Genomic DNA, 22,334 nt, shown 5'->3' on the forward strand with positions numbered 1-22,334 from the left:
CACCCTAAACGGGCTCGCTATGAGGGGCCCTCAACTTCGTCTCACTGGTCAGGATCCCAGCGGGATGAATCTATGGGTGATGAGGCGGATGTAACTGACCAGGATTCTGATCCTGGGACCGCTCTCAATCTGGATACACCGGATGGTGACGCCATAGTGAATGATCTTATAGCGTCCATCAATAAGATGTTAGATATTTCTCCGCCAGCTCCTCCTGCGGAGGAGTCAGCTTCACAGCATGAGAAATTCCATTTCAGATATCCCAAGCGTAAATTAAGCTCTTTTCTGGACCACGCTGACTTTAGAGACGCAATCCAGAAACACCACGCTTATCCTGATAAGCGGTTTTCCAAACGGCTTAAAGATACACGCTATCCTTTCCCCCCTGACGTGGTCAAGGGCTGGACCCAGTGTCCCAAGGTGGATCCTCCAATCTCCAGGCTCGCAGCTAGATCCTTAGTTGCAGTAGAAGATGGAGCGGCACTTAAAGATGCCACTGATAGACAGATGGAGCTCTGGTTGAAATCCATCTATGAAGCTATTGGAGCGTCGTTGGCGCCAGCATTCGCAGCCGTATGGGCACTCCAAGCTATTTCAGCTGGGCTTACGCAAGTCGACTCAGTCACACGTACATCTGCTCCGCAGGTGGCACCATTGACCTCTCAAATGTCTGCATTCGCGTCTTACGCGATTAATGCTGTCCTAGACTCTACGAGCCGTACGGCGGTGGCGTCAGCCAACTCCGTGGTTTTACGCAGAGCCCTATGGTTGAGAGAATGGAAGGCAGATTCTGCTTCCAAGAAGTGCTTAACCAGTTTGCCTTTTTCTCGTGACCGATTGTTTGGTGAGCGTTTGGATGAAATCATTAAACACTCCAAGGGTAAGGATTCATCCTTACCTCAACACAGACAAAACAAACCCCAACAAAGGAGGGGTCAGTCTGGTTTTCGGTCCTTTCGAGGCTCAGGCAGGTCCCAATTCTCCTCGTCCAAAAGGACTCAAAAGGATCAGAGAGGCTCAGATTCTTGGCGGACTCAATCACGCCCAAAAAAGACAGCAGGAAGAACCGTTACCAAGACGGCTTCCTCATGACTCTCAGCCTCCTCTCTCCGCATCCTCGGTCGGTGGCAGGCTCTCCCGCTTTGGCGACATTTGGCTGTCACAGGTCAAAGACCGTTGGGTGAGGGACATTCTGTCTCACGGGTACAGGATAGAGTTCAGCTCTCGTCCTCCAACTCGTTTCTTCAGAACTTCTCCACCGCCCGACCGGGCCGATGCTCTGCTGCAGGCGGTGGCCGCTCTAAAGGCGGAAGGAGTGGTGACTTCCGTTCCTCTTCAGGAACAAGGTCACGGTTTTTACTCCAATTTGTTTGTGGTGCCAAAGAAGGACGGGTCGTTTCGTCCCGTCCTGGATCTAAAGTTGCTCAACAAACACGTAAAAACCAGGAGATTCCGGATGGAATCTCTCCGCTCCGTCATCGCCTCAATGTCTCAAGGAGATTTCCTAGCATCAATAGACATCAAAGATGCTTATCTCCACGTACCGATTGCGCCAGAGCATCAGCGTTTTCTACGCTTCGTTATAGGAAGCGAACACCTGCAGTTCGTAGCGCTTCCTTTCGGGCTGGCAACAGCCCCTCGGGTCTTCACCAAGGTCATGGCAGCAGTAGTAGCAGTCCTGCACTCACAGGGTCACTCTGTGATCCCGTATCTGGACGATCTGCTGATAAAGGCACCCTCTCAAGAGGCATGCCAACACAGTCTGAACGTGGCACTGAAGACTCTCCAGAGGTTCGGGTGGATTGTCAACTTTTCAAAGTCAAATCTAACCCCGACCCAATCACTAACATATCTTGGCATGGAGTTTCATACTCTCTCAGCGATAGTGAAACTTCCACTGGACAAGCAGTGCTCGCTGCAGACAGGGGTGCAATCTCTTCTTCAGAGCCAGTCGCACTCCTTGAGGCGCCTCATGCATTTCCTAGGGAAAATGGTGGCAGCAATGGAAGCAGTCCCTTTCGCGCAGTTTCATCTGCACCCTCTACAATGGGACATTCTCCGCCAATGGGACGGGAAGTCGACGTCTCTCGACCGGGATGTCTCCCTCTCTCAGACAGCCAAGGACTCTCTCCGGTGGTGGCTTCTTCCCACCTCATTGTCAAAAGGAAGGTCGTTTCTACCCCCATCCTGGGCGCGGTGGTCACGACAGATGCGAGCCTATCCGGGTGGGGAGCAGTGTTTCTTCACCACAGGGCTCAGGGTACGTGGACTCAGAAAGAGTCCACCCTTCAGATCAATGTTCTGGAAATCAGAGCAATTTTTCTTGCCCTGCGAGCCTTCCAACAGTGGCTGGCAGGCAAGCAGATCCGGATTCAGTCGGACAATTCCACAGCGGTGGCGTACATCAACCACCAAGGGGGAACACGCAGTCGGCAAGCCTTCCAGGAAGTCCGGCGGATTCTGACGTGGGTGGAAGACACAGCATCCACCATATCCGCAGTTCACATCCCAGGCGTGGAAAACTGGGAAGCAGACTTTCTAAGTCGCCAGGGCATGGACGCAGGAGAATGGTCCCTCCACCCGGACGTGTTTCAGGAGATCTGTCGCCGCTGGGGGATGCCGGACGTCGACCTGATGGCGTCACGGCACAACAACAAGGTCCCGGTTTTCATGGCACGGTCTCACGATCACCGAGCTCTGGCGGCAGACGCCTTAGTTCAAGATTGGTCGCAGTTCCAGCTACCTTATGTGTTCCCACCTCTGGCATTATTGCCCAGAGTGCTCCGCAAAATCAGGTCCGACTGCCGCCGCGCCATTCTCGTCGCTCCAGACTGGCCAAGGAGGTCGTGGTACCCGGATCTGTGGCATCTCACAGTAGGCCAACCGTGGGCGCTACCAGACCGTCCAGACTTGCTGTCTCAAGGGCCGTTTTTCCATCTGAATTCCGCGGCCCTGAACCTGACTGTGTGGCCATTGAGTCCTGGATCCTAGGGACCTCAGGTTTATCTCATGAAGTTGTTGCCACCATGAGACAGGCTAGGAAACCATCCTCCGCCAAGATCTACCACAGGACGTGGAAGATATTCCTATCTTGGTGCTCTGCCCAGGGAGTTTCTCCCTGGCCATTTGCATTGCCTATTTTTCTTTCCTTCCTGCAGTCTGGGTTGGAAAAAGGTTTGTCGCTTAGCTCCCTTAAAGGTCAAGTTTCCGCGCTATCCGTATTTTTTCAGAAACGCCTAGCGCGACTTCCTAAGGTACGCACGTTCCTGCAAGGGGTTTGTCATATCGTTCCCCCTTACAAGCGACCGTTGGAACCCTGGGATCTGAACAAGGTTCTAATTGCTCTCCAGAAGCCACCTTTCGAGCCTATGAAGGAGATTTCTTTTTCTCGGCTTTCACAGAAAGTGGCTTTTCTAGTGGCGGTAATGTCTCTTCGGAGAGTGTCAGAGCTGGCGGCGTTATCTTGCAAATCTCCCTTCCTGGTGTTTCACCAAGATAAGGTAGTTCTGCGTCCAATTCCAGAGTTTCTTCCCAAGGTGGTATCTTCCTTTCATCTCAATCAAGATATCACTTTACCATCTTTGTGTCCGCATCCAGTTCACCAATTTGAAAAGGGTTTGCATCTGTTGGACCTGGTGAGAGCACTCAGGATCTACATTTCCCGCACGGCGCCTATGCGCCGTTCGGATGCACTCTTTATCCTGGTCGCTGGTCAGCATAAAGGGTCGCAAGCTTCCAAATCCACCCTTGCGCGGTGGATCAAGGAACCAATTCTTCACACCTACCGTTCTGCTGGGCTTCCGATTCCATCTGGACTGAAGGCCCATTCTACCAGAGCCGTGGGTGCGTCCTGGGCATTACGGCATCAGGCTACGGCTCAGCAGGTGTGCCAGGCGGCTACCTGGTCGAGTCTGCACACTTTTACCAAGCATTATCAGGTGCATACCTACGCTTCGGCGGATGCCAGCCTAGGTAGACAAGTCCTTCAGGCGGCGGTGGCCCACCTGTAAGAAAGGGCTGCTTGACAGCCCTATCATGAGGTATTCTTTTACCCACCCAGGGACTGCTTTTGGACGTCCCAATTGTCTGGGTCTCCCAATTAGGAGCGAAAAAGAAGGGAATTTTGTTTACTTACCGTAAATTCCTTTTCTTCTAGCTCCAATTGGGAGACCCAGCACCCGCCCTGTTTTTTTTCTTAGGGTATTTGTTTTTCGGGTGCACATGTTGTTCATGTTGATAAGTTGTGTTCTCCGATATTGTCTATCGGATTGAATTTGTTTTTGAAACAGTTATTGGCTTTCCTCCTTCTTGCTTTTGCACTAAAACTGAGGGACCCGTGCTCCCACGGGGGGGTGTATAGCCAGAAGGGGAGGGGCCTTACACTTTTAAGTGTAGTACTTTGTGCGGCCTCCGGAGGCAGTAGCTATACACCCAATTGTCTGGGTCTCCCAATTGGAGCTAGAAGAAAAGGAATTTACGGTAAGTAAACAAAATTCCCTTCTTTATCGCACTCCACTCGCACCGATTTTCTCGCCGTGTGGCTTAGGCCTTAGTGGTACATTTTGGTCAATATGATTTGCGTTTATTTATGAAAATATCAAACATTTGACAAATTTAAAATGTAGCAATTTTCAAACTTCACGACCACCGCCAGGTTCTCCTATGTTTTAGCTTTGATCCTTTTGGTCTGGAGACTGGAATCAGGCAAAGTTAGTGTGGCATGTCACTGGTGGGTGGCGGAGTCTGGGCATGCATGCTCAGATCACACTTCACTCTCTTCTCAGCCTGCTTTACAGTGCGTCACTTTCATGTACGAGTGGTGTGATATGCTGATCAGTAGATACAAGTGCATCTCAATAAATTAGAATATCATCAAAAAGTTAATTTATTTCAGTAATTCAATACAAAAAGAAAAACTCATAGTCATTAAAAACAGAGTGATCTATTTACAGTGTTTTATTTTTGTTAATGTTATTGATTATGGCTTATAGCCAATGAAAACACAAAAGTCACTATCTTAGAAAATTAAAATAATAACCATAAAACACCTGTAAAGGCTTAAGTGTATAAAATGGTCCCTTAGTTTGGTTCAGTAGACTAGGCAAATATGGGGAAGACTGCTGAATTGACAGATGTCCAGAAAGCAGTCATTGACACACTCCACAAGGAGGGTAAGCCTCAAACGGTTATTGCTAAAGAAGCTGGCTGTTCAGAGTGCTGTATCCAAGCATATTAATGGAAAGTTGATTGGAAGGAAAAAGTGTGGTAGAAAAAGGTGCACAAGCAACTGGGATAACCGCAGCCTTGATAGGATTGTTAAAAAAGCCCATTCAAAAATTTGAGGAAGATTCACAAGGAGTGGACTGCTGCTGGAGTCAGTGCTTCTAGAGCAGACTTGGGCAAGGGGCGGCCCGCGGGCCAAATCCAGCCCGCCTGCTCTCTGTGACCGGCCCGCCCGTCTTCAGCCGGTGCAGTGGGGCTGGGCTGCAGCGTGCCGAGCAGGAAGAGATCCTGTGCAGGTCCGCACAGTCAGTGCAGGCAGCGGAACGCAGGAGTCTTTCCTCTGTTCCCTGCCGGCACTAATTGTCAGTGACACACGCGCGCGCTCTGACGTTGTCAGTACTGCGCTGCGTGTGTCATTTCAAAAGTTCCCGCCCGCCCTGCAGGAGAAGGAGCAGCACAGCAGACAGAGTAATTCATCTTGCAGGACCTGCGATGATGTCACGCCCATGTGACTGTGTGGGAGGAGACACAGGATGCCGGGCAGAAAGCAAAGATACTGAATCCTGAAGATGTGGACACATGATGACTGGTAATGAGAAAAGAGGGGACATGAGGGGGAGGGGGGCTGCAGGGTGCGTGCATATGAGGGAAGATGGAGTTGCAGGGTGAGTGGCATATGTGGGAAGATGGAGTTGCAGGGTGAGTGGCATATGTGGAAAGATGGAGTTGCAGGGTGAGTGGCATATGAGGGCTGCAGACTGACAGAAGGATGTGAAGGGGTGCAGAGTGTTTGAGAGGGGTAAGTTGGGGTACAGGCAGGGTGAGATATCTGGGCATGGTGTGTGACATATGGGGGTGTAGTGTGTGTGATATGGGGGTGCAGGCTGTATGGGGTGTAGTGTGTGTGATATGGGGGTGCAGGCTGTATGGGGTGTAGTGTGTGTGATATGGGGGTGCAGGCTGTATGGGGAGCAGGGTGTGTGACATATGGGGGTATAGTATATTACAGGTGTGCTATATGGAGGTGTAGTATATTACAGGTGTACTATATGGAGGTGTAGTATATTACAGGTGCACTATATGGAGGTGTAGTATATGGAGGTGTAGTATATTACAGGTGCACTATATGGAGGTGTAGTATATTACAGGTGCACTATATGGAGGTGTAGTATATTACAGGTGTGCTATATGGAGGTGTAGTATATTACAGGTGTGCTATATAGGGGTGTAGTGATGTAGTATATTACAGGTGTGCTATATGGAGGTGTAGTATATTACAGGTGTGCTATATGGAGGTGTAGTATATTACAGGTGTGCTATATGGAGGTGTAGTATATTACAGGTGTACTATATGGAGGTGTAGTATATTACAGGTGTACTATATGGAGGTGTAGTATATTACAGGTGTACTATATGGAGGCGTAGTATATTACAGGTGTACTATATGGAGGCGTAGTATATTACAGGTGTGCGCTACGGAGGTGTAGTATATTACAGGTGTGCTATATAGGGGTGTAGTGATGTAGTATATTACAGGTGTACTATATGGAGGTGTAGTATATTACAGGTGTGCTCTATGGAGGTGTAGTATATTACAGGTGTGCTCTATGGAGGTGTAGTATATTACAGGTGTGCTATATGGGGGTGTACTATATTACAGGTGTAGTATATGGGGTGTAGTGATGTAGTATATTACAGGTGTACTATATGGAGGCGTAGTATATTACACGTGTGCTCTATGGAGGTGTAGTATATTACACGTGTGCTCTATGGAGGTGTAGTATATTACAGGTGCACTATATGGAGGTGTAGTATATTACAGGTGTGCTATATGGAGGTGTAGTATATTACAGGTGTGCTATATAGGGGTGTAGTGATGTAGTATATTACAGGTGTGCTATATGGAGTTGTAGTATATTACAGGTGTGCTATATGGAGGTGTAGTATATTACAGGTGTGCTATATGGAGGTGTATATTACACGTGTGCTCTATGGAGGTGTAGTATATTACACGTGTGCTCTATGGAGGTGTAGTATATTACAGGTGCACTATATGGAGGTGTAGTATATTACAGGTGTGCTATATGGAGGTGTAGTATATTACAGGTGTGCTATATAGGGGTGTAGTGATGTAGTATATTACAGGTGTACTATATGGAGTTGTAGTATATTACAGGTGTGCTATATGGAGGCGTAGTATATTACAGGTGTGCTATATGGAGGTGTATATTACACGTGTGCTCTATGGAGGTGTAGTATATTACACGTGTGCTCTATGGAGGTGTAGTATATTACAGGTGCACTATATGGAGGTGTAGTATATTACAGGTGTGCTATATGTAGGTGTAGTATATTACAGGTGTGCTATATAGGGGTGTAGTGATGTAGTATATTACAGGTGTACTATATGGAGTTGTAGTATATTACAGGTGTGCTATATGGAGGTGTAGTATATTACAGGTGTGCTATATGGAGGTGTAGTATATTACAGGTGTGCTATATGGAGGTGTAGTATATTACAGGTGTGCTATATGGAGGTGTAGTATATTACAGGTGTGCTATATGGAGGTGTAGTATATTACAGGTGTGCTATATGGAGGTGTAGTATATTACAGGTGTGCTATATGGAGGTGTAGTATATTACAGGTGTGCTATATGGAGGTGTAGTATATTACAGGTGTGCTATATGGAGGCGTAGTATATTACAGGTGTGCTCTATGGAGGTGTAGTATATTACAGGTGTGCTATATGGAGGTGTAGTATATTACAGGTGTGCTATATAGGGGTGTAGTGATGTAGTATATTACAGGTGTACTATATGGAGTTGTAGTATATTACAGGTGTACTATATGGAGTTGTAGTATATTACAGGTGTACTATATGGAGTTGTAGTATATTACAGGTGTGCTATATGGAGGCGTAGTATATTACAGGTGTGCTATATGGAGGTGTATATTACACGTGTGCTCTATGGAGGTGTAGTATATTACACGTGTGCTCTATGGAGGTGTAGTATATTACAGGTGTGCTATATAGGGGTGTAGTGATGTAGTATATTACAGGTGTACTATATGGAGTTGTAGTATATTACAGGTGTGCTATATGGAGGTGTAGTATATTACAGGTGTGCTATATGGAGGTGTACTATATTACAGGTGTAGTATATGGGGTGTAGTGATGTAGTATATTACAAGTGTAGTATATAGGGGTGTAATGATGTAGTATATCGGAGGTGTATTATATAGTGGTGTAGTATAATACAGGTGTATATGGAGGGAGTGTAGTATAATACAGGTGTAGTATATAGGGGTGTAGTGGTGTAGTTTATTACAGGTGTAGTATATGGAGGGGGTGTAGTGATGTAGTATATTGGGTAGAACTGAGGTAATTATATTAGTCCGGCCCTCTAAACCAATCCCAATTTCTCATGCGGCCCCATGGGAAAATTAATTGCCCACCCCTGTTCTAGAGCAACCACACACAGACATACCCAGGACATGGGCTGCAACTGTTCCATTCATTGTGTCAAGTCACTTATAACCAATAGACAACGCCAGAAGCGTCTTACCTGGGCCAAGAAGAAAAAGAACTGGACTGTTGCTCAGTGGTCCGAGGTGTTGTTTTCATATGGAAATAAATTTGGCATTTCATTTTGAAATCAAGGTCCCTGGAGGAAGAATGGAGAGGCCAAAGTGTGTGGCTTATATTTATCATAATCAGTCATTTAGGACAACATTGGATCATTCAGAGATCCTCAATGAAGTTTGCTGCACTGAAAGTAAAGGGGACGAATAATATTGCACGCCCCAATTTTCAGTTTATTATTTTGTATAAAAGTTTAAAATAAGCAATACATTTCGTTCAACTTCACAATTGTGTCCCACTTGTTGATTCTTCACCATAAAATTAAATTTCTCTATCGCTTTCATTGGGGGACACAGGACCATGGGTGTATGCTGCTGTGACTAGGAGGCTGACACTAGGTGAACATAAAAAGAGTTAGCTCCTCCCTGGCAGTGTACACCCCGAGCCGGAGGCGGTACTATGCCAGTTTTTTGCTTAGTGTCGTAGGAGGCTGAAGTGGGCCCATATCTCTGTGGGCCAACCTCAGCCTAGGGTATTGCGTTTCTTACCAGGGGCCGCAGCAATCATGGAGGGGACTTATGGATCCGAGCGACGCGCGTGGACGCAGGTGACAGCTGTTCCGCGCCCAGCGCTGCGCTCCCGGCGGCCGCCGCTCATTAATTTAGTCCCCGTCTTCGGGCCTAACTCGAGCCGGAGCGCTCCGCCCCCTCTGGCTCGCCCTTTGCATATTCTGCCCAGAGACAGCCACCTCATCGGCCACACGCCCCCTCCAGCAGTAAAAAAAAAAAAAAAAGGCAAAAGCCCGCGTTTTTTCTCTTACCAACGGCTCACCTCAGCACAGGCAGGCCGGTGAGCAACAGCAATCTCTGGCGTCTGCCAACTGCGCAGCACAAGCGGCCAGCAACACGGTGGCAATCCGCCGGGTGGTCTGGCTCAGAGCCTGGAATGCAGACGCAGCTTCAAAGAAATCTCTTACCGCCCTCCCATTTGCAGGAGGCCGACTGTTCGGGGACAGGCTCGATCAGATCATCGCCGAGGCTACGGGAGGAAAGGGCACTTCCCTTCCCCAGCTGAGGCCAAGACGTATCCCGCGCCGCCAGCCGACCTCAGGTTTTCGTCCTTTTCGCAGCTTCAGTTCCACTACACAGCCTAGGAGGAACAGATCCCCACAGAGAAACAGGAAGAACCCGTCCTTCAAAACAAATCCGTCCTGGCGTCCTAGATCACGCCAGCCAGCCAAACCAGCATCTAGATCTCAGCGATACTCCTCCAAATGACTCGTGGTCTTCGCGCGTCAGCGCGGACCATGTGGGGGGGGCGCCTGTCTCTTTTCCAACACGTCTGACTGCCCTTGATCACAGACGCTTGGGTCAGAGAAATTCTAGTCTCGGGATACAAGATAGAGTTTTCGTCAATGCCCCCAAGTCGGTTTTTCCTTTCACATCCTCCCGAGTCAGACGCGCGAGCTCGCCCTTCACTCCATCGAAACTCTTCGCCGCTCAGGGGTTGTGGTGCCGGTCCCAGACTCGGAACGGTTCAGGGGAGTCTACTCGAACCTCTTCGTTGTCCCCAAAAAGGACGGCACTGTGCGTCCCGTTCTCGACCTCAAGGTCCTCAACAGGTACGTCAGACCCAGAAAATTTCGCATGGAGTCCCTCCGATCGGTCATTGCCTCCATGGAGGTCGGCGAATTCCTCGCCTCTCTGGACATACAGGATGCATATCTGCACATCCCGATTGCACATCAACACCAGAAATTCCTGCGCTTTGCCGTGGCAGACGATCATTATCAGTTTACTGCCCTACCTTTCGGTTTTGCGTCTGCGCCCCGAGTATTCACGAAAGTCATGGCTGCTGCCATGTCGATCCTGCACTCCAGAGGAGTTCTGGTGATTCCATACCTGGACGACTTGCTGATCAAGGGGTCCTCTTTCAACGACTGCCGTCTAAGTGTCCAGGTTACCATCGATACTCTGTCCCGGCTCGGTTGGATCATCAATCGGAAGAAGTCCTCTCTGACCCCAGCCCGCCGGATCACATTGCTCGGCATGGAGTTCGATACCATCCAAGGACGTGTGTCCCTTCCACAGGAAAAGATTGCCTCCCTCCAGAGCAGGGTGGATTGATTTAAATCACGCCGATTTAAATCATGATTTAAATCACGATTTAAATCAAAAGATTTTTTTCTATTTAAATCGCATCGATTTAAATCATGATTTTAATCATGATTTAAATCACTGATTTAAATCAAAAGGTTTTTTTTTAATATAAATCACGATTAAAATGAGAAGTGAGAGCAGTGTGCATGTGCGCCCATAGTTACACGGACGAAACTAGGGGCAACGATCTAACGCCAGGGTGAGGGGGGGACCCCAAAGTAAGTAAAAATCTTTTTTGTTTTACTATATGGCAGTAGGTAGGTGTTTAAAAAATTATCTGAGGCGGAAATCAACTCTGCAATGGAGTGGCTCGCCAATACTAACCATGACATTGTGGCAACTGTGCTGAAATTGAAGTGTGAATCTGCACCATTTCAAAAATACATGTTTGCAGATAACGTCGTTAATGAACTAAAACCACTGGACTGGTGGAAGTCGCAATCACTTGTTCTTCCAGCAAAGATAATAAATCTAGCTACTCAGCTACTGACTGCATCGGCTTCATCCGCAGGAGTAGAGAGATTGTTTTCTTCATTTGGTTTTGTGCACACAACAGTCCGAAACCGCTTAGGAACTGCTAAAGCAGGACAACTGGTTTTCCTATTAAAAGTCCTAAATAAACGGTAGGCTTAAAGGACTGATGTATTCACTGAAGATGTTTGCTTACTTCAAACGTTAGAGATAGGCTATTGTTAAAAAGTACTTACTCTCTGTAGTTCAATTCTGAGTGTTTAATAGTGCAAATAAAAATTATTAGGTTTCATAATCAACTGTTTTAATATTTTTATTTGTGTAAAACAATTAGATTTGCAAAAAGACAAAGTTTTGCTTGTGTACAACTTGATTAAAAAATCTGATTTAAATCAAATGATTTAAATCAAAAAAATCTGATTTAAATCAAAAAAATCTGATTTTTTTGATTTTTTTAAAAAAATCAAGATTTTTATCCACCCTGCTCCAGAGGGATGTCCAGACCCTCCACCGCTCCAGAGCGGTGTCCATACGATTCGGTATGAGGGCCCTAGGTCGGATGGTGGCGGCAATAGAGGCGGTCCCGTTCACCCGCTTTCATCTTCGTCCCCTTCAGCTATCTATGCTGCACAATTGGGACAAGTCGCTATTCACCCTGGATCGCAAGATAAATTTGTCCCCGGACGTCCGCCGCGCTCTCCTCTGGTGGACCAACAGCCTAAATCTCTCCAAAGGAATGTCATTCGTACCGGTATACTGGCAGACAGTCACCACCGATGCCAGCCTTCTGGCCTGGGGAGCGGTGTTCCATCATCACACGGCTCACGGACAGTGGTCCTCCCGGGAAAGCCAACTCCCGATCAACGTTTTGGAGATCAGAGCGGTCCTTCGAGCCCTGCAAGCTTTTCAGCGCCTTATACAGGGGTCTCCAATCAGAATACAGTCGGACAACGCCACGGCGGTGGCATACATCAATCACCAGGGCGGCACGAGGAGCGTCATGGCAATGAGAGAGGTGAAGATGATCATACAGTGGACAGAGTCGCACAACTCCAGGATCTCCGCGGTACATATCCCCGGCGTGGAAAATTGGGCGGCTGACTATCTCAGCAGACAGGGTCTGGCGTCAGTCGAATGGTCTCTCAACAGAGACGTTTTCGGACAGATCTGCCACAGATGGGGGACTCCGGATGTGGACCTGATGGCCTCGCGGTTCAACAATCAAGTCCCACAGTTCATATCTCGCTCCCACGACAAGCAAGCGCTAGGAGTCGATGCCCTCATTCTTCTGTGGAATCACTTAAGACTACCGTTCATCTTTCCGCCGCTGCCACTGATCCCAAGAGTCCTCAAGAAAATCAAGGCAGAGGGCATTCCGGTGATTCTCATCGCCCCAGAATGGCCCGGGCGAGCATGGTTCGCAGAACTCGCACAGCTCGTCGCGGACACCCCATGGCGGCTTCCGGATCGGCCGGACCTGCTGTCTCAAGGTCCGCTCTTCCATCAGAATTCAGGGGTTCTCAATTTGACGGCATGGCTCTTGAATCCTGGCTGTTAGCCCAGTCAGGATTTGCTCCAGGAGTGATTCAGACTATGATTAGGGCTCGAAAGCCTTCATCTTCGAAGATCTACTACCGCACCTGGAAGTGCGAGGTCAACGGAAATCTCTCCCCGCTAGTTCTGTCACTACCGACGCTTCTAGCGTTCCTTCAGGCAGGGTTGCAAGCTGGTCTCTCGCTGGCAACCATCAAGGGGCAGGTTTCGGCTTTGTCTGTTCTTTTCCAACGAAATCTAGCATCACGTCTGCAGGTCAAGACGTTCATCCAAGAAATCGCTCATCTGAATCCGCCCTATCTGGCTCCGCTAGAACCATGGGATCTCAATCTGGTTTTAGGATCCCTCCAACTGGCTCCATTTGAACCACTCAAAGAATCTTCAGTCTCACACTTATCCTGGAAAGTGATTTTTTTTGGTGGCGGTCACTTCAATCAGGAGAACGTCTGAACTGGCAGCTCTTTCGTGCCGTTCACCTTTTCTTGTTTTTCATCAGGACAAGGTTGTCCTGCGTCCGTCTCCGGAGTTCCTGCCAAAGGTAGTGTCTCCTTTTCACCTGAATGAGGATATCGTGCTTCCATCTTTTTGTCCGGCATCCACTCGCTCATTGGAAAGGTCACTACACACTCTGGACTTAGTACGAGCGCTCAGGATTTACGTCTCGAGAACTGCGCCTTTCCGCAAATCAGACAACCTGTTCGTCCTGCCTTCTGGTCCCAAGAGGGGCATGCCGGCATCCAAGGCTACCATTGCCAGATGGATCAGGTCAGCCATTTCGGAGTCCTACCGAATCAGGGACAAGTCCCCTCCAATAGGAGTAAGAGCCCATTCCACCCGTGCACTTGGGGCGTCTTGGGCAATCAGACACCAGACTTCAGCCGAGCAAGTCTGCAAAGCCGCAACGTGGTCCAGTCTTCATACCTTCACCAGGTTTTACAAGGTCCACACCCAGGCATCAGCAGATGCCTGCCTTGGGAGAAAGGTGTTTCAGACGGCCGTCGCACACCTCTAAAAAGGTAGTAAACATGTGTACAGAGCGTTCCTACGGAATTTGTACTTCGTTTTGGATCTGTAGGACGGCTTATGTACCCACCCAGGGACTGCTTTTGGACGTCCCATGGTCCTGTGTCCCCCAATGAAAGCGATAGAGAAAGAAGGATTTTTGTGCACTCACCGTAAAATCTTTCTCTGAGTCTTCATTGGGGGACACAGCACCCACCCTGTTTGGATTGTGAGGTCTTCATTTACCGGATGTTTCCCGATGTTGTTTACGGGTCACCTTTGTTTCCATCCGGTATATATATATATATATATATATATATATATATATATATATATATATATATATATATATATATATATATATATATATATATATATATATATATATATATTATATATATATATATTATATATATATATATATATATATATATATATATATTATATATATATATATTATATATATATATATATTATATATATATATATTACATACACATTATATATATGTGCCATAAGGCACGGTGTTTTTTTCACACATTTTTCTCGTGTATTACATTGTTTAGTTATGGTTGTTCAGGTCTCTCCTACTACTGCTTTTGCACAAAACTGGCATAGTACCGCCTCCGGCTTGGGGTGTACACTGCCAGGGAGGAGCTAACTCTTTTTATGTTCACTTAGTGTCAGCCTCCTAGTCACAGCAGCATACACCCATGGTCCTGTGTCCCCCAATGAAGACTCAGAGAAAGAGATTTTACAGTGAGTACACAAAAATCCTTCTTTTTTTTTTTTCCTTGTTTGAAGCCTGAAATGTGGGAAAAGGTTACAAAATTCAGGGGGTCGAATACTTTTGCAAGGCACTGTAATTCGTAACGTGACATGTCTGAATGAGGTTTGATGTGATTTGTCGTGAACTGAAATGCTGTCTTGTATGTCTTCAGGCTTCAAAGCAAGAATGGGAAGCAACAGGTGCCATTATCAACAGCTACGGTCTCTATGGTCCACAGCGTTCCAGAACTTATGGTTAGCTCAGAGGTAAGAGCTTTTGTTTAGTATTCTGGTAAAAGGAGCTTCATTACAGAATGTGGTGGCATTTCATAAGGTTTAGAGATGAGTGGACCCATGGACGTTCGGTTCTGTTGGTTCAGCTGGACTTTAAAGTTCTGTTTTGGACCTGAACCTCATTGGAAGTCATTGATTTGCAGTTCCGGTCTCCGCCCACATACAGCCAGCCATAACCAGGTTATGTGATAAGTGTCTGGTGGAGACTCCCAGGACTTCAACCAATCCTGAAAACACATGTCTGCAGCATAGGGCCTAGCACTATCACTATTTGATGGTATATGCTAGTGAAATTAATTTTCCACTAAGGCTTAGTCACACTAGAATTACTACTCCTTGAGCTGTATTGGAAATCAGCTAAATGGCCAAATCTGTATACTGTTACTGGACCACCCTTATGGCTGGATAGGAAGAGATCGGGCACACACATTGCCACCTCTGCACAGGCTAGTGTAAGTTTCAGATTGATGGACTTTTGCCGCTACACTCAGTTATACTATTTACACCGTAGTGCAGTTGGTGGTATATACAGTTGGGCTCAAAAGGTTACATACCCCGGTAGATTTTTTGTTTTCTTGGCCTTTTTTTCCGAGTCTATGAATGATAACAATCTTTTTTCCCACTCATGGTTAGTGATTTGGTGCAGCCATTTATTGTTAAACTACTGTGTTTTCTTTTTAAATCAGAAGGACAGCCAAAAACATCCAAATGAATCTGATCAAAAGTTCATACACTGGTGATTTTGGCCTGATAACATGCACAGAAGTTGACACAAATGGGTTTGAATGGCTAATAAAGGTACAGGAGCATCTCAATAAATTAGAATATCATCAAAATGTTAATTAATTTCAGTAATTCAATACAAAAAAGTGAAACTCCTATATTTATATAGCGTCATTACAAACAGGGATCTATTTCAAGTGTGTATTTCTGTTAATGCTGATGATTATGGCTTACAGCCAATGAAAACCCAAAATTCATTATCTCAGAAAATTAGAATATTATATAAGACCAACTGAAAAAATGATTTTAAACTTAGAAATGTTGTCCTACTGGAAAGTCTGTACAGTAAATGCACTCAATACTTGGTTGGGGCTCCTTTTGCGTGAATTACTGCATCAATGCGGCGTGGCATGGAGGCGATCAGCCTGTGGCACTGCTGAGGTGTTTTGGAAGCAAATGGTGCCCCTAAGTTCATTCAATAATCAACATATAGAAGTACACTGCACACTCAATGAAATGAATAATGTATTTATTGAAAATTCAAAAAAACCATGCAAAGGAAAATGAACTAAAGGACAGAAAATTGCTCTAAACCATGCAAAGGAAAATGAACTAAAGGACAGAAAATTGCTCTGACGTTGCGGCCACAGGCCTTGTTCAGAGTCTGCTGTCACTAATAGTTCTGTATTCCAGGGAGAATGCTGTATCAATATATTAGTAGAAATTGCATATATGGTATGAATGGGGTATCAGGAACGCCTAGGATATGTTCTCCGAGCCTGTGTGGACGCCGGCGCTCACGTGCCTTGGCTGTATAGGACGGCCGTTTACAAATCAGGATCTCACGTTTACATATGTGATCCACCCTAAGGGATTACCGTTCCTTGATTTGTTGATAACAGTTGATCCTCAGGGGAAACTTAAAACCATCATATACAGAAAGCCCACAGCACCAAATTTCTCTTCTTAGATGGGATAGTCATTATCCATTTCCACTCAGGCGTGGGATCCTACGCCGGAGACAGAATTGTTCTGACCAGAGTGAATTTGTTGAAAAAGCTAGGGAGTTGAGAAATCGCTTTACGGCTAAAAGGGTACCCTGATCGTATTGTGCGAGCGGCCTTTCATCATTCCCTCGGGCAAGATTGGACGCGATTGTTGGTTCCTCAGCAAAAGTGTGATGAGGGTGATAAGATGAGACTGATCATGACTTACACCAAAGGGGCTGACCAACTCAGACAGATGCTTAAAAATCATTGGGTTTTTTTTTTTAAAAAAAGGATCACGATATTGGTCAGGTTTGGGGATTCTTTTATTTTTTTTTTGTGTGGGTGATGTTCAATAGCAACTTGTGGCTTTCCTCCCATATGTTATCTAGGTTTTGCTCATTACGTTCAACCTTTTTGGAGGGCCCTTAGTTTACCTTCTCTCTATCCCCTTTATATATAGATAGATATGGACATGCTGCAAAATGTATATAGTGAATTACTAGTGCGAATAGTATCTAATTTTTGTATACCCCTTTAGTTGTAACCATCTCCTCCCCTTCCCCTATTCTTTGTCTTGTTACTCACCAGCATCAAGGGGTTAATGTTGTCTCCCGTTTGATTATGTGCATTAGTATAATGAAATCCTATGTAGACACAGTAAGGTGATCTTTTGGGCCATATCAGGCCAGGGGTCACCATTGAACTTCTTTTATGCATAGATTTACATAGGTATTATATAATAGCAATCCTCCGGTATATATGCAGCTGTGTTTTGTTTACACGCATGCGCGGTAAAGTGAATTGAGAGCCGCATTAGGCTTGGATTGACTGACATGGCGCATGCATGATATAGCGGCATGATCTGCGGTCCATGGACTGCAAGTGCGGGATGGCCTGTCTGCTCTGCCCATGCGTTTAACGAGACAGCCTATCTGCATCCAGGTAGACATGAACAATGGAGTGTCAAATCGCGCAGGCGCAGATCATGCATGTCAGTGTTCCAGTGATGGGAAACGGAAGTGGCGTACATGTTGGGACAGGAAACGTCTGTGGACGTCCGTAACAAAGTCGGAGAACTCCTCTTGGGGTTCCCTCTACAAAACAAAGACATCATTGATGAAACGAGTCCAAATATCAATTCTCTTGTTGTAACGGGATGGGAAACAGAAGTGGCGTACATGTGCGGGGCAGGAAATAACTGGACGACATGCGCGGGAGAGGAAACCACTAGACGCATGTACATGGTACGGGGTATTTAATGGCTTATTTAGTAGACATCATGCCACTGTTTGTTTGCACATACCACAGGTGTGTTGCAGACGTCATTTTGATCCCTGCCACTGCAGGCTGATATTACTCATCTCCCCTGATGAACTCTCTGAATAGAGAGGGAAACGCGTTTATTGGGACAGACATGACACTTGGGTGCTGCCCTTGTTAGGGCGGAAGTATTTCCATGGGGCACAACAGGGGTTAGTTACTATCTATGTCCCCCATGGACTTGCCAGCATACCTTCTGCCTGGACCACATTACTGGATCAGTGTGTACAGTGTACTTAAGGCCACTTTACCCGCTGCAACATCGCACCCACCCCCGTCGTGCGTGCATCCCGGGCAAATGACTGCCCGTGGCGAACAATATCGCTAGTACGCGTCACACGCACATACCTTCCTAACAACGTCACTGTGGCCAGCGAACAAACTTTTTTTTTTTTTTTCTTTAAGGGGGAGATTTGTGCGGCGTCATAGCGACGTCACACAGCGGGCCACCAATAGAAGCGGAGGGGCGGAGAGCAGCCGCATTAACGTCATGCCCACCTCGTTGCCGGAGGACGCAGAAACGCTGTTCGTCATTCCCGGGGTGTCACACGTAGCGATTTGTGTTGCCTCAGGAATGACTAACAACCTGGGTCCAAAATGACCAACGATATTTTAGAAAGGAACGACGTGTCAACAATCAACGATTCTTGCCGTTTTTCGGATCGTTGGCAGTCGCTCGTAGGTGTCACACGCAATGACGTCGCTAACTAGGGCGGATGTGCGTCACGAGTTCCATGACCCCAACTATATCTCGTTAGCAATGTCGTTGCGTGTAAAGCGGCCTTTACTCGTGGAGAAAGATCGGGTGAGATTGTGGATAATTATTTGCACTTTATTATGCACTGCACTTTCTCTGTTTTATGTAAATTTTAGATATAATTAGTAAAAGTTAAGTTTTAGTCCTTGCTTTGATTTTGGTTATGGAAGCCCAGGTTGCTTTGATAGCAGCCTTCAGCTCGTCTCCATTGTTGGGTCTGGTGTGTCATCTTCCTCTTGACAATACCCCATAGAGTCTCTATAGGGTTGATACTGTAGTTATTAAACCAGGTATTGGTACTTTTGGCAGTGTGGACAGGTGCCAAGTCCTGCTGGAAAATGACATTTTCATCTTCAAAAAGCTTGTCGGTAGAGGGAAGCATGAAGTGCTCTAAAATTTTCTGGTAGACAGCTGTGCTGACTTTGGTCTTGATAAAACACAGTGGACCTACACCAGCAGATGACATGGCTCCCCAAACCATCACTGACTGTGGAAACTTCACACTAGACCTCAAGCAGCTTGGATTGTGGCCTCTCCATTCTTCCTCCAGAGTCTGGGACCTCGATTTCCAAATGAAATGTAAAATTTACTTTCATCTGAAAACACCTTGAACCACTGAGCAACAGTTCTTTTTCTCTTTGGCCCAGGTAAGACGCTTCTGGTGTCTATTGGTCATGAGTGGCTTGACACAAGGAATGCGACAGTTATAGTCCATGTCCTGGATAAGTCTGTGTGTGGTGGCTCTTGAAGCACTGACTCCAGCAGCAGTCCACTCCTTGTAAATCTTCCCCAAATTTTTAAATGACCTTTTCCTAACAATCCTATCAAGGCTGCGGTTATCCCGGTTGCTTGTGCACCTTTTTCTACCACACTTCTTCCTTCCACTCAACTTTCCATTAATATGCTTGGATATAGCGCTCTGAACAGCCAGCTTCTTTAGCAATGACCTTTTGTGGCTTACCCTCCTTGTGGAGTGTATCCATGACTGCCTTTTGGACATCTGTCAAGTCAGCAGTCTTCCCCATGAATGTGTACCCTACTGAACCAGACTAAGGGACCATTTTAAATGCTTAGGAAGCCTTTGCAATTGATTTATGGTAATTATTCTAATTTTCTGAGAATGATTTGGGGTTTTCATTGGCTGTAAGCCATAATCATTAAAATTAACAGAAATAAACACTTAAAATAGATCACTCTGTTTGTAATGACTGTAATGTGTTTCCCTTTTTGTTTTGAATCACTGAAATTTTTTTGATTTAATTTGAGATGCACCTGTAACATCCTCCCTTGTGACTTGTTTGCTTGTAATCAGTGTGTGCGCATAAAAGCTGATCGAGTTTCTGGGATCCAGACAGACTCTTGCATCTTTCATCCAGCCACTGACATTTCTGTATTGTGAGTGGGGAAAGCAAAAAAATTGTCAACGAATCGACAGGAAAAGATAGTTGAACTGTATAAAACAGGAAAGGGATACAAAAAGATATCCAAGGAATTGATCATGCCAGTCTCAGCAGTGTTCAAACTGTGATTTACCAAATGGAAAATCAGGGGCTCTGTAAAAACCAGACCATGATCAGGTAGACCAACAAAAATTTCGGCCACAACTGCCAGGAAAATTATTCGGGATTCAAAAAAAACGGGCTGCTTTGAACCTCCCGCAGTTGATGTGATGGCCATTTTCTTGAAGTCTATCTGCGCACGCGCCCCCTCCGCCGCCATGATCTTGAAATCAATCTCGTCAACTGCAGGAGATTCTAAACAGTCCGCCAGCAGATCAAAGGTGCTCGCCGCCACGACACCCCACCAGCCCGCAGTATTGCTGACCCTGCGCCACCACTGCCGCCTCGGTAAGCCATAAGCGGTTTGTAAGATGCACCTCCATTTTTTCCCCCAGGTTTGGGGGAAAAAAGTGCGTCTTACAAATGGGAAAATGATATATTTTATTTTTTTATTTATGTATTAAAGATTTGTCTGCGAGCCAGATGCGGCCATTAAAAAAAAAAAAAAATGCTACATCTGCCTCTGGAGCCATAGGTTAGGTTCCTGACCCCTGCCCTAATCAAATCTACATTTCCTATCAATGCATTTGGAGCGGGGACCATATAAATTGGGTGTTTCAGAGGTGCAAATTTGTTTGTTTTGCAGATTTGTATACCAGCCTTCAGCCATATAAGACAATGGAAACTAAAATCTAGGTCTATGGTTTTTCCCCCTATTTAAGAAAGTGGAGAATTCTAGCCTGCCAATAGGAAAGTTGCCAACAAGGCCCTTTTTCATTTTTATTATTTTTATTTTTTTTTTGTCTGTAAACCGTTTTACCACATCCTGGAAAGTAATGCTATACAATTTCACCCTTGTACATAATGGCTACCACTACAGGTATATATAGCTTTACATTCTATAGATTTTTTTTTTTCACTGCAGATCTCTTTATTGTTTACAAGAGTGTTTGTTTTTAATTTTCTTGTAGCAAGCTGAGCAACTGGGCCGCGAAGACCAACATAGGCTACATCGAAACAAGAAGCTTGTGCTGATGGTGGATCTGGACCAGACGTTAATCCACACTACAGAGCAGCACTGCCAGCATATGTCTAGGAAGGTATGTTCTTACTACGTCTATGCACCGCATTGGCCGTGGGTTCTAATCTCTTTGCTTGCAGGTGGTTGTCACATTTTGCTGCACTGGCAGCCAGGATATTGTTTGCATTTTTGATGTATACAAATAAAACTTGCATTACAAGATGAAAAATATAGATATTAAACCACCATTCCTGTGTATTTTCTGAAAGTAGTCTCCTGGTACATTGTCAAAATGCCACTTAACTATATATGCAATCATCCTCAGGCACATTTGGGTCAAAGGTGAAGTTTTTTTTGCAGAAAACAATTAGCAAAATTGAGCTGGCTAAAACTGTGACCAAAACACAAAATGGGGATACACAACACCTCCTTAACCCCTTCAGCCCCCGGGCACTTTCCGTTTTTGCGTTTTTGTTTTTTGCTCCCCTTCTTCCGAGAGCCGTAACTTTTTTATTTTTCCGTCAATCTTGCCATATGAGGGCTTGTTTTTTGCGGGACAAGTTGTACTTTTAAATGAAACCATAAGTTTTACCATATGGTGTACTGGAAAACGGCAAAAAAATTCCAAATGCGGAAAAATTGCAAAAAAAGTGTGATGGCAAAATAGTTTTTGGGATGTTTTATTCACGGTGTTCACTATATGGTAAAACTGATGCGTGGGTATGATGCCTGAGGTCGGTGCGAGTTTGTAGACACCAAACATGTATAGGTTTACTTGTATCTAAGGGGTTAAAAAAAATTCACAAGTTGTCCAATAAAAGTGGCGCCCGTTTTGCGCCGTTTTCTGAAACACGTAGTGTTCTTATTTTTTGTGATCTATGGCTCAGTAACGGCTTATTTTTTGCGTCTCGAGCTGACGTTTCTAATGGTACAATTTGCGCAGATGCTACGTTTTGATCGCCTGTTACT

At 45.8% G+C, this 22,334-nt stretch overlaps 1 protein-coding gene across 1 annotated transcript in view; it reads left to right on the plus strand.

Annotated features, from left to right (window-relative positions):
• Positions 1–22,334, plus strand: part of CTDP1 (CTD phosphatase subunit 1) — a 244,547-nt gene that overhangs the window by 24,424 nt on the left and 197,789 nt on the right. Inside the window, exons 3-4 of the mRNA XM_075314659.1 lie at positions 14,936–15,029; positions 21,316–21,444. Of these exons, the coding sequence (XP_075170774.1) occupies positions 14,936–15,029; positions 21,316–21,444 (223 nt within the window). The remainder of the gene's footprint in view (positions 1–14,935; positions 15,030–21,315; positions 21,445–22,334) is intronic.

The sequence above is a fragment of the Anomaloglossus baeobatrachus genome, chromosome 6 (genome assembly GCF_048569485.1).
Source record: "Anomaloglossus baeobatrachus isolate aAnoBae1 chromosome 6, aAnoBae1.hap1, whole genome shotgun sequence".
NCBI lineage: Eukaryota > Metazoa > Chordata > Amphibia > Anura > Aromobatidae > Anomaloglossus > Anomaloglossus baeobatrachus.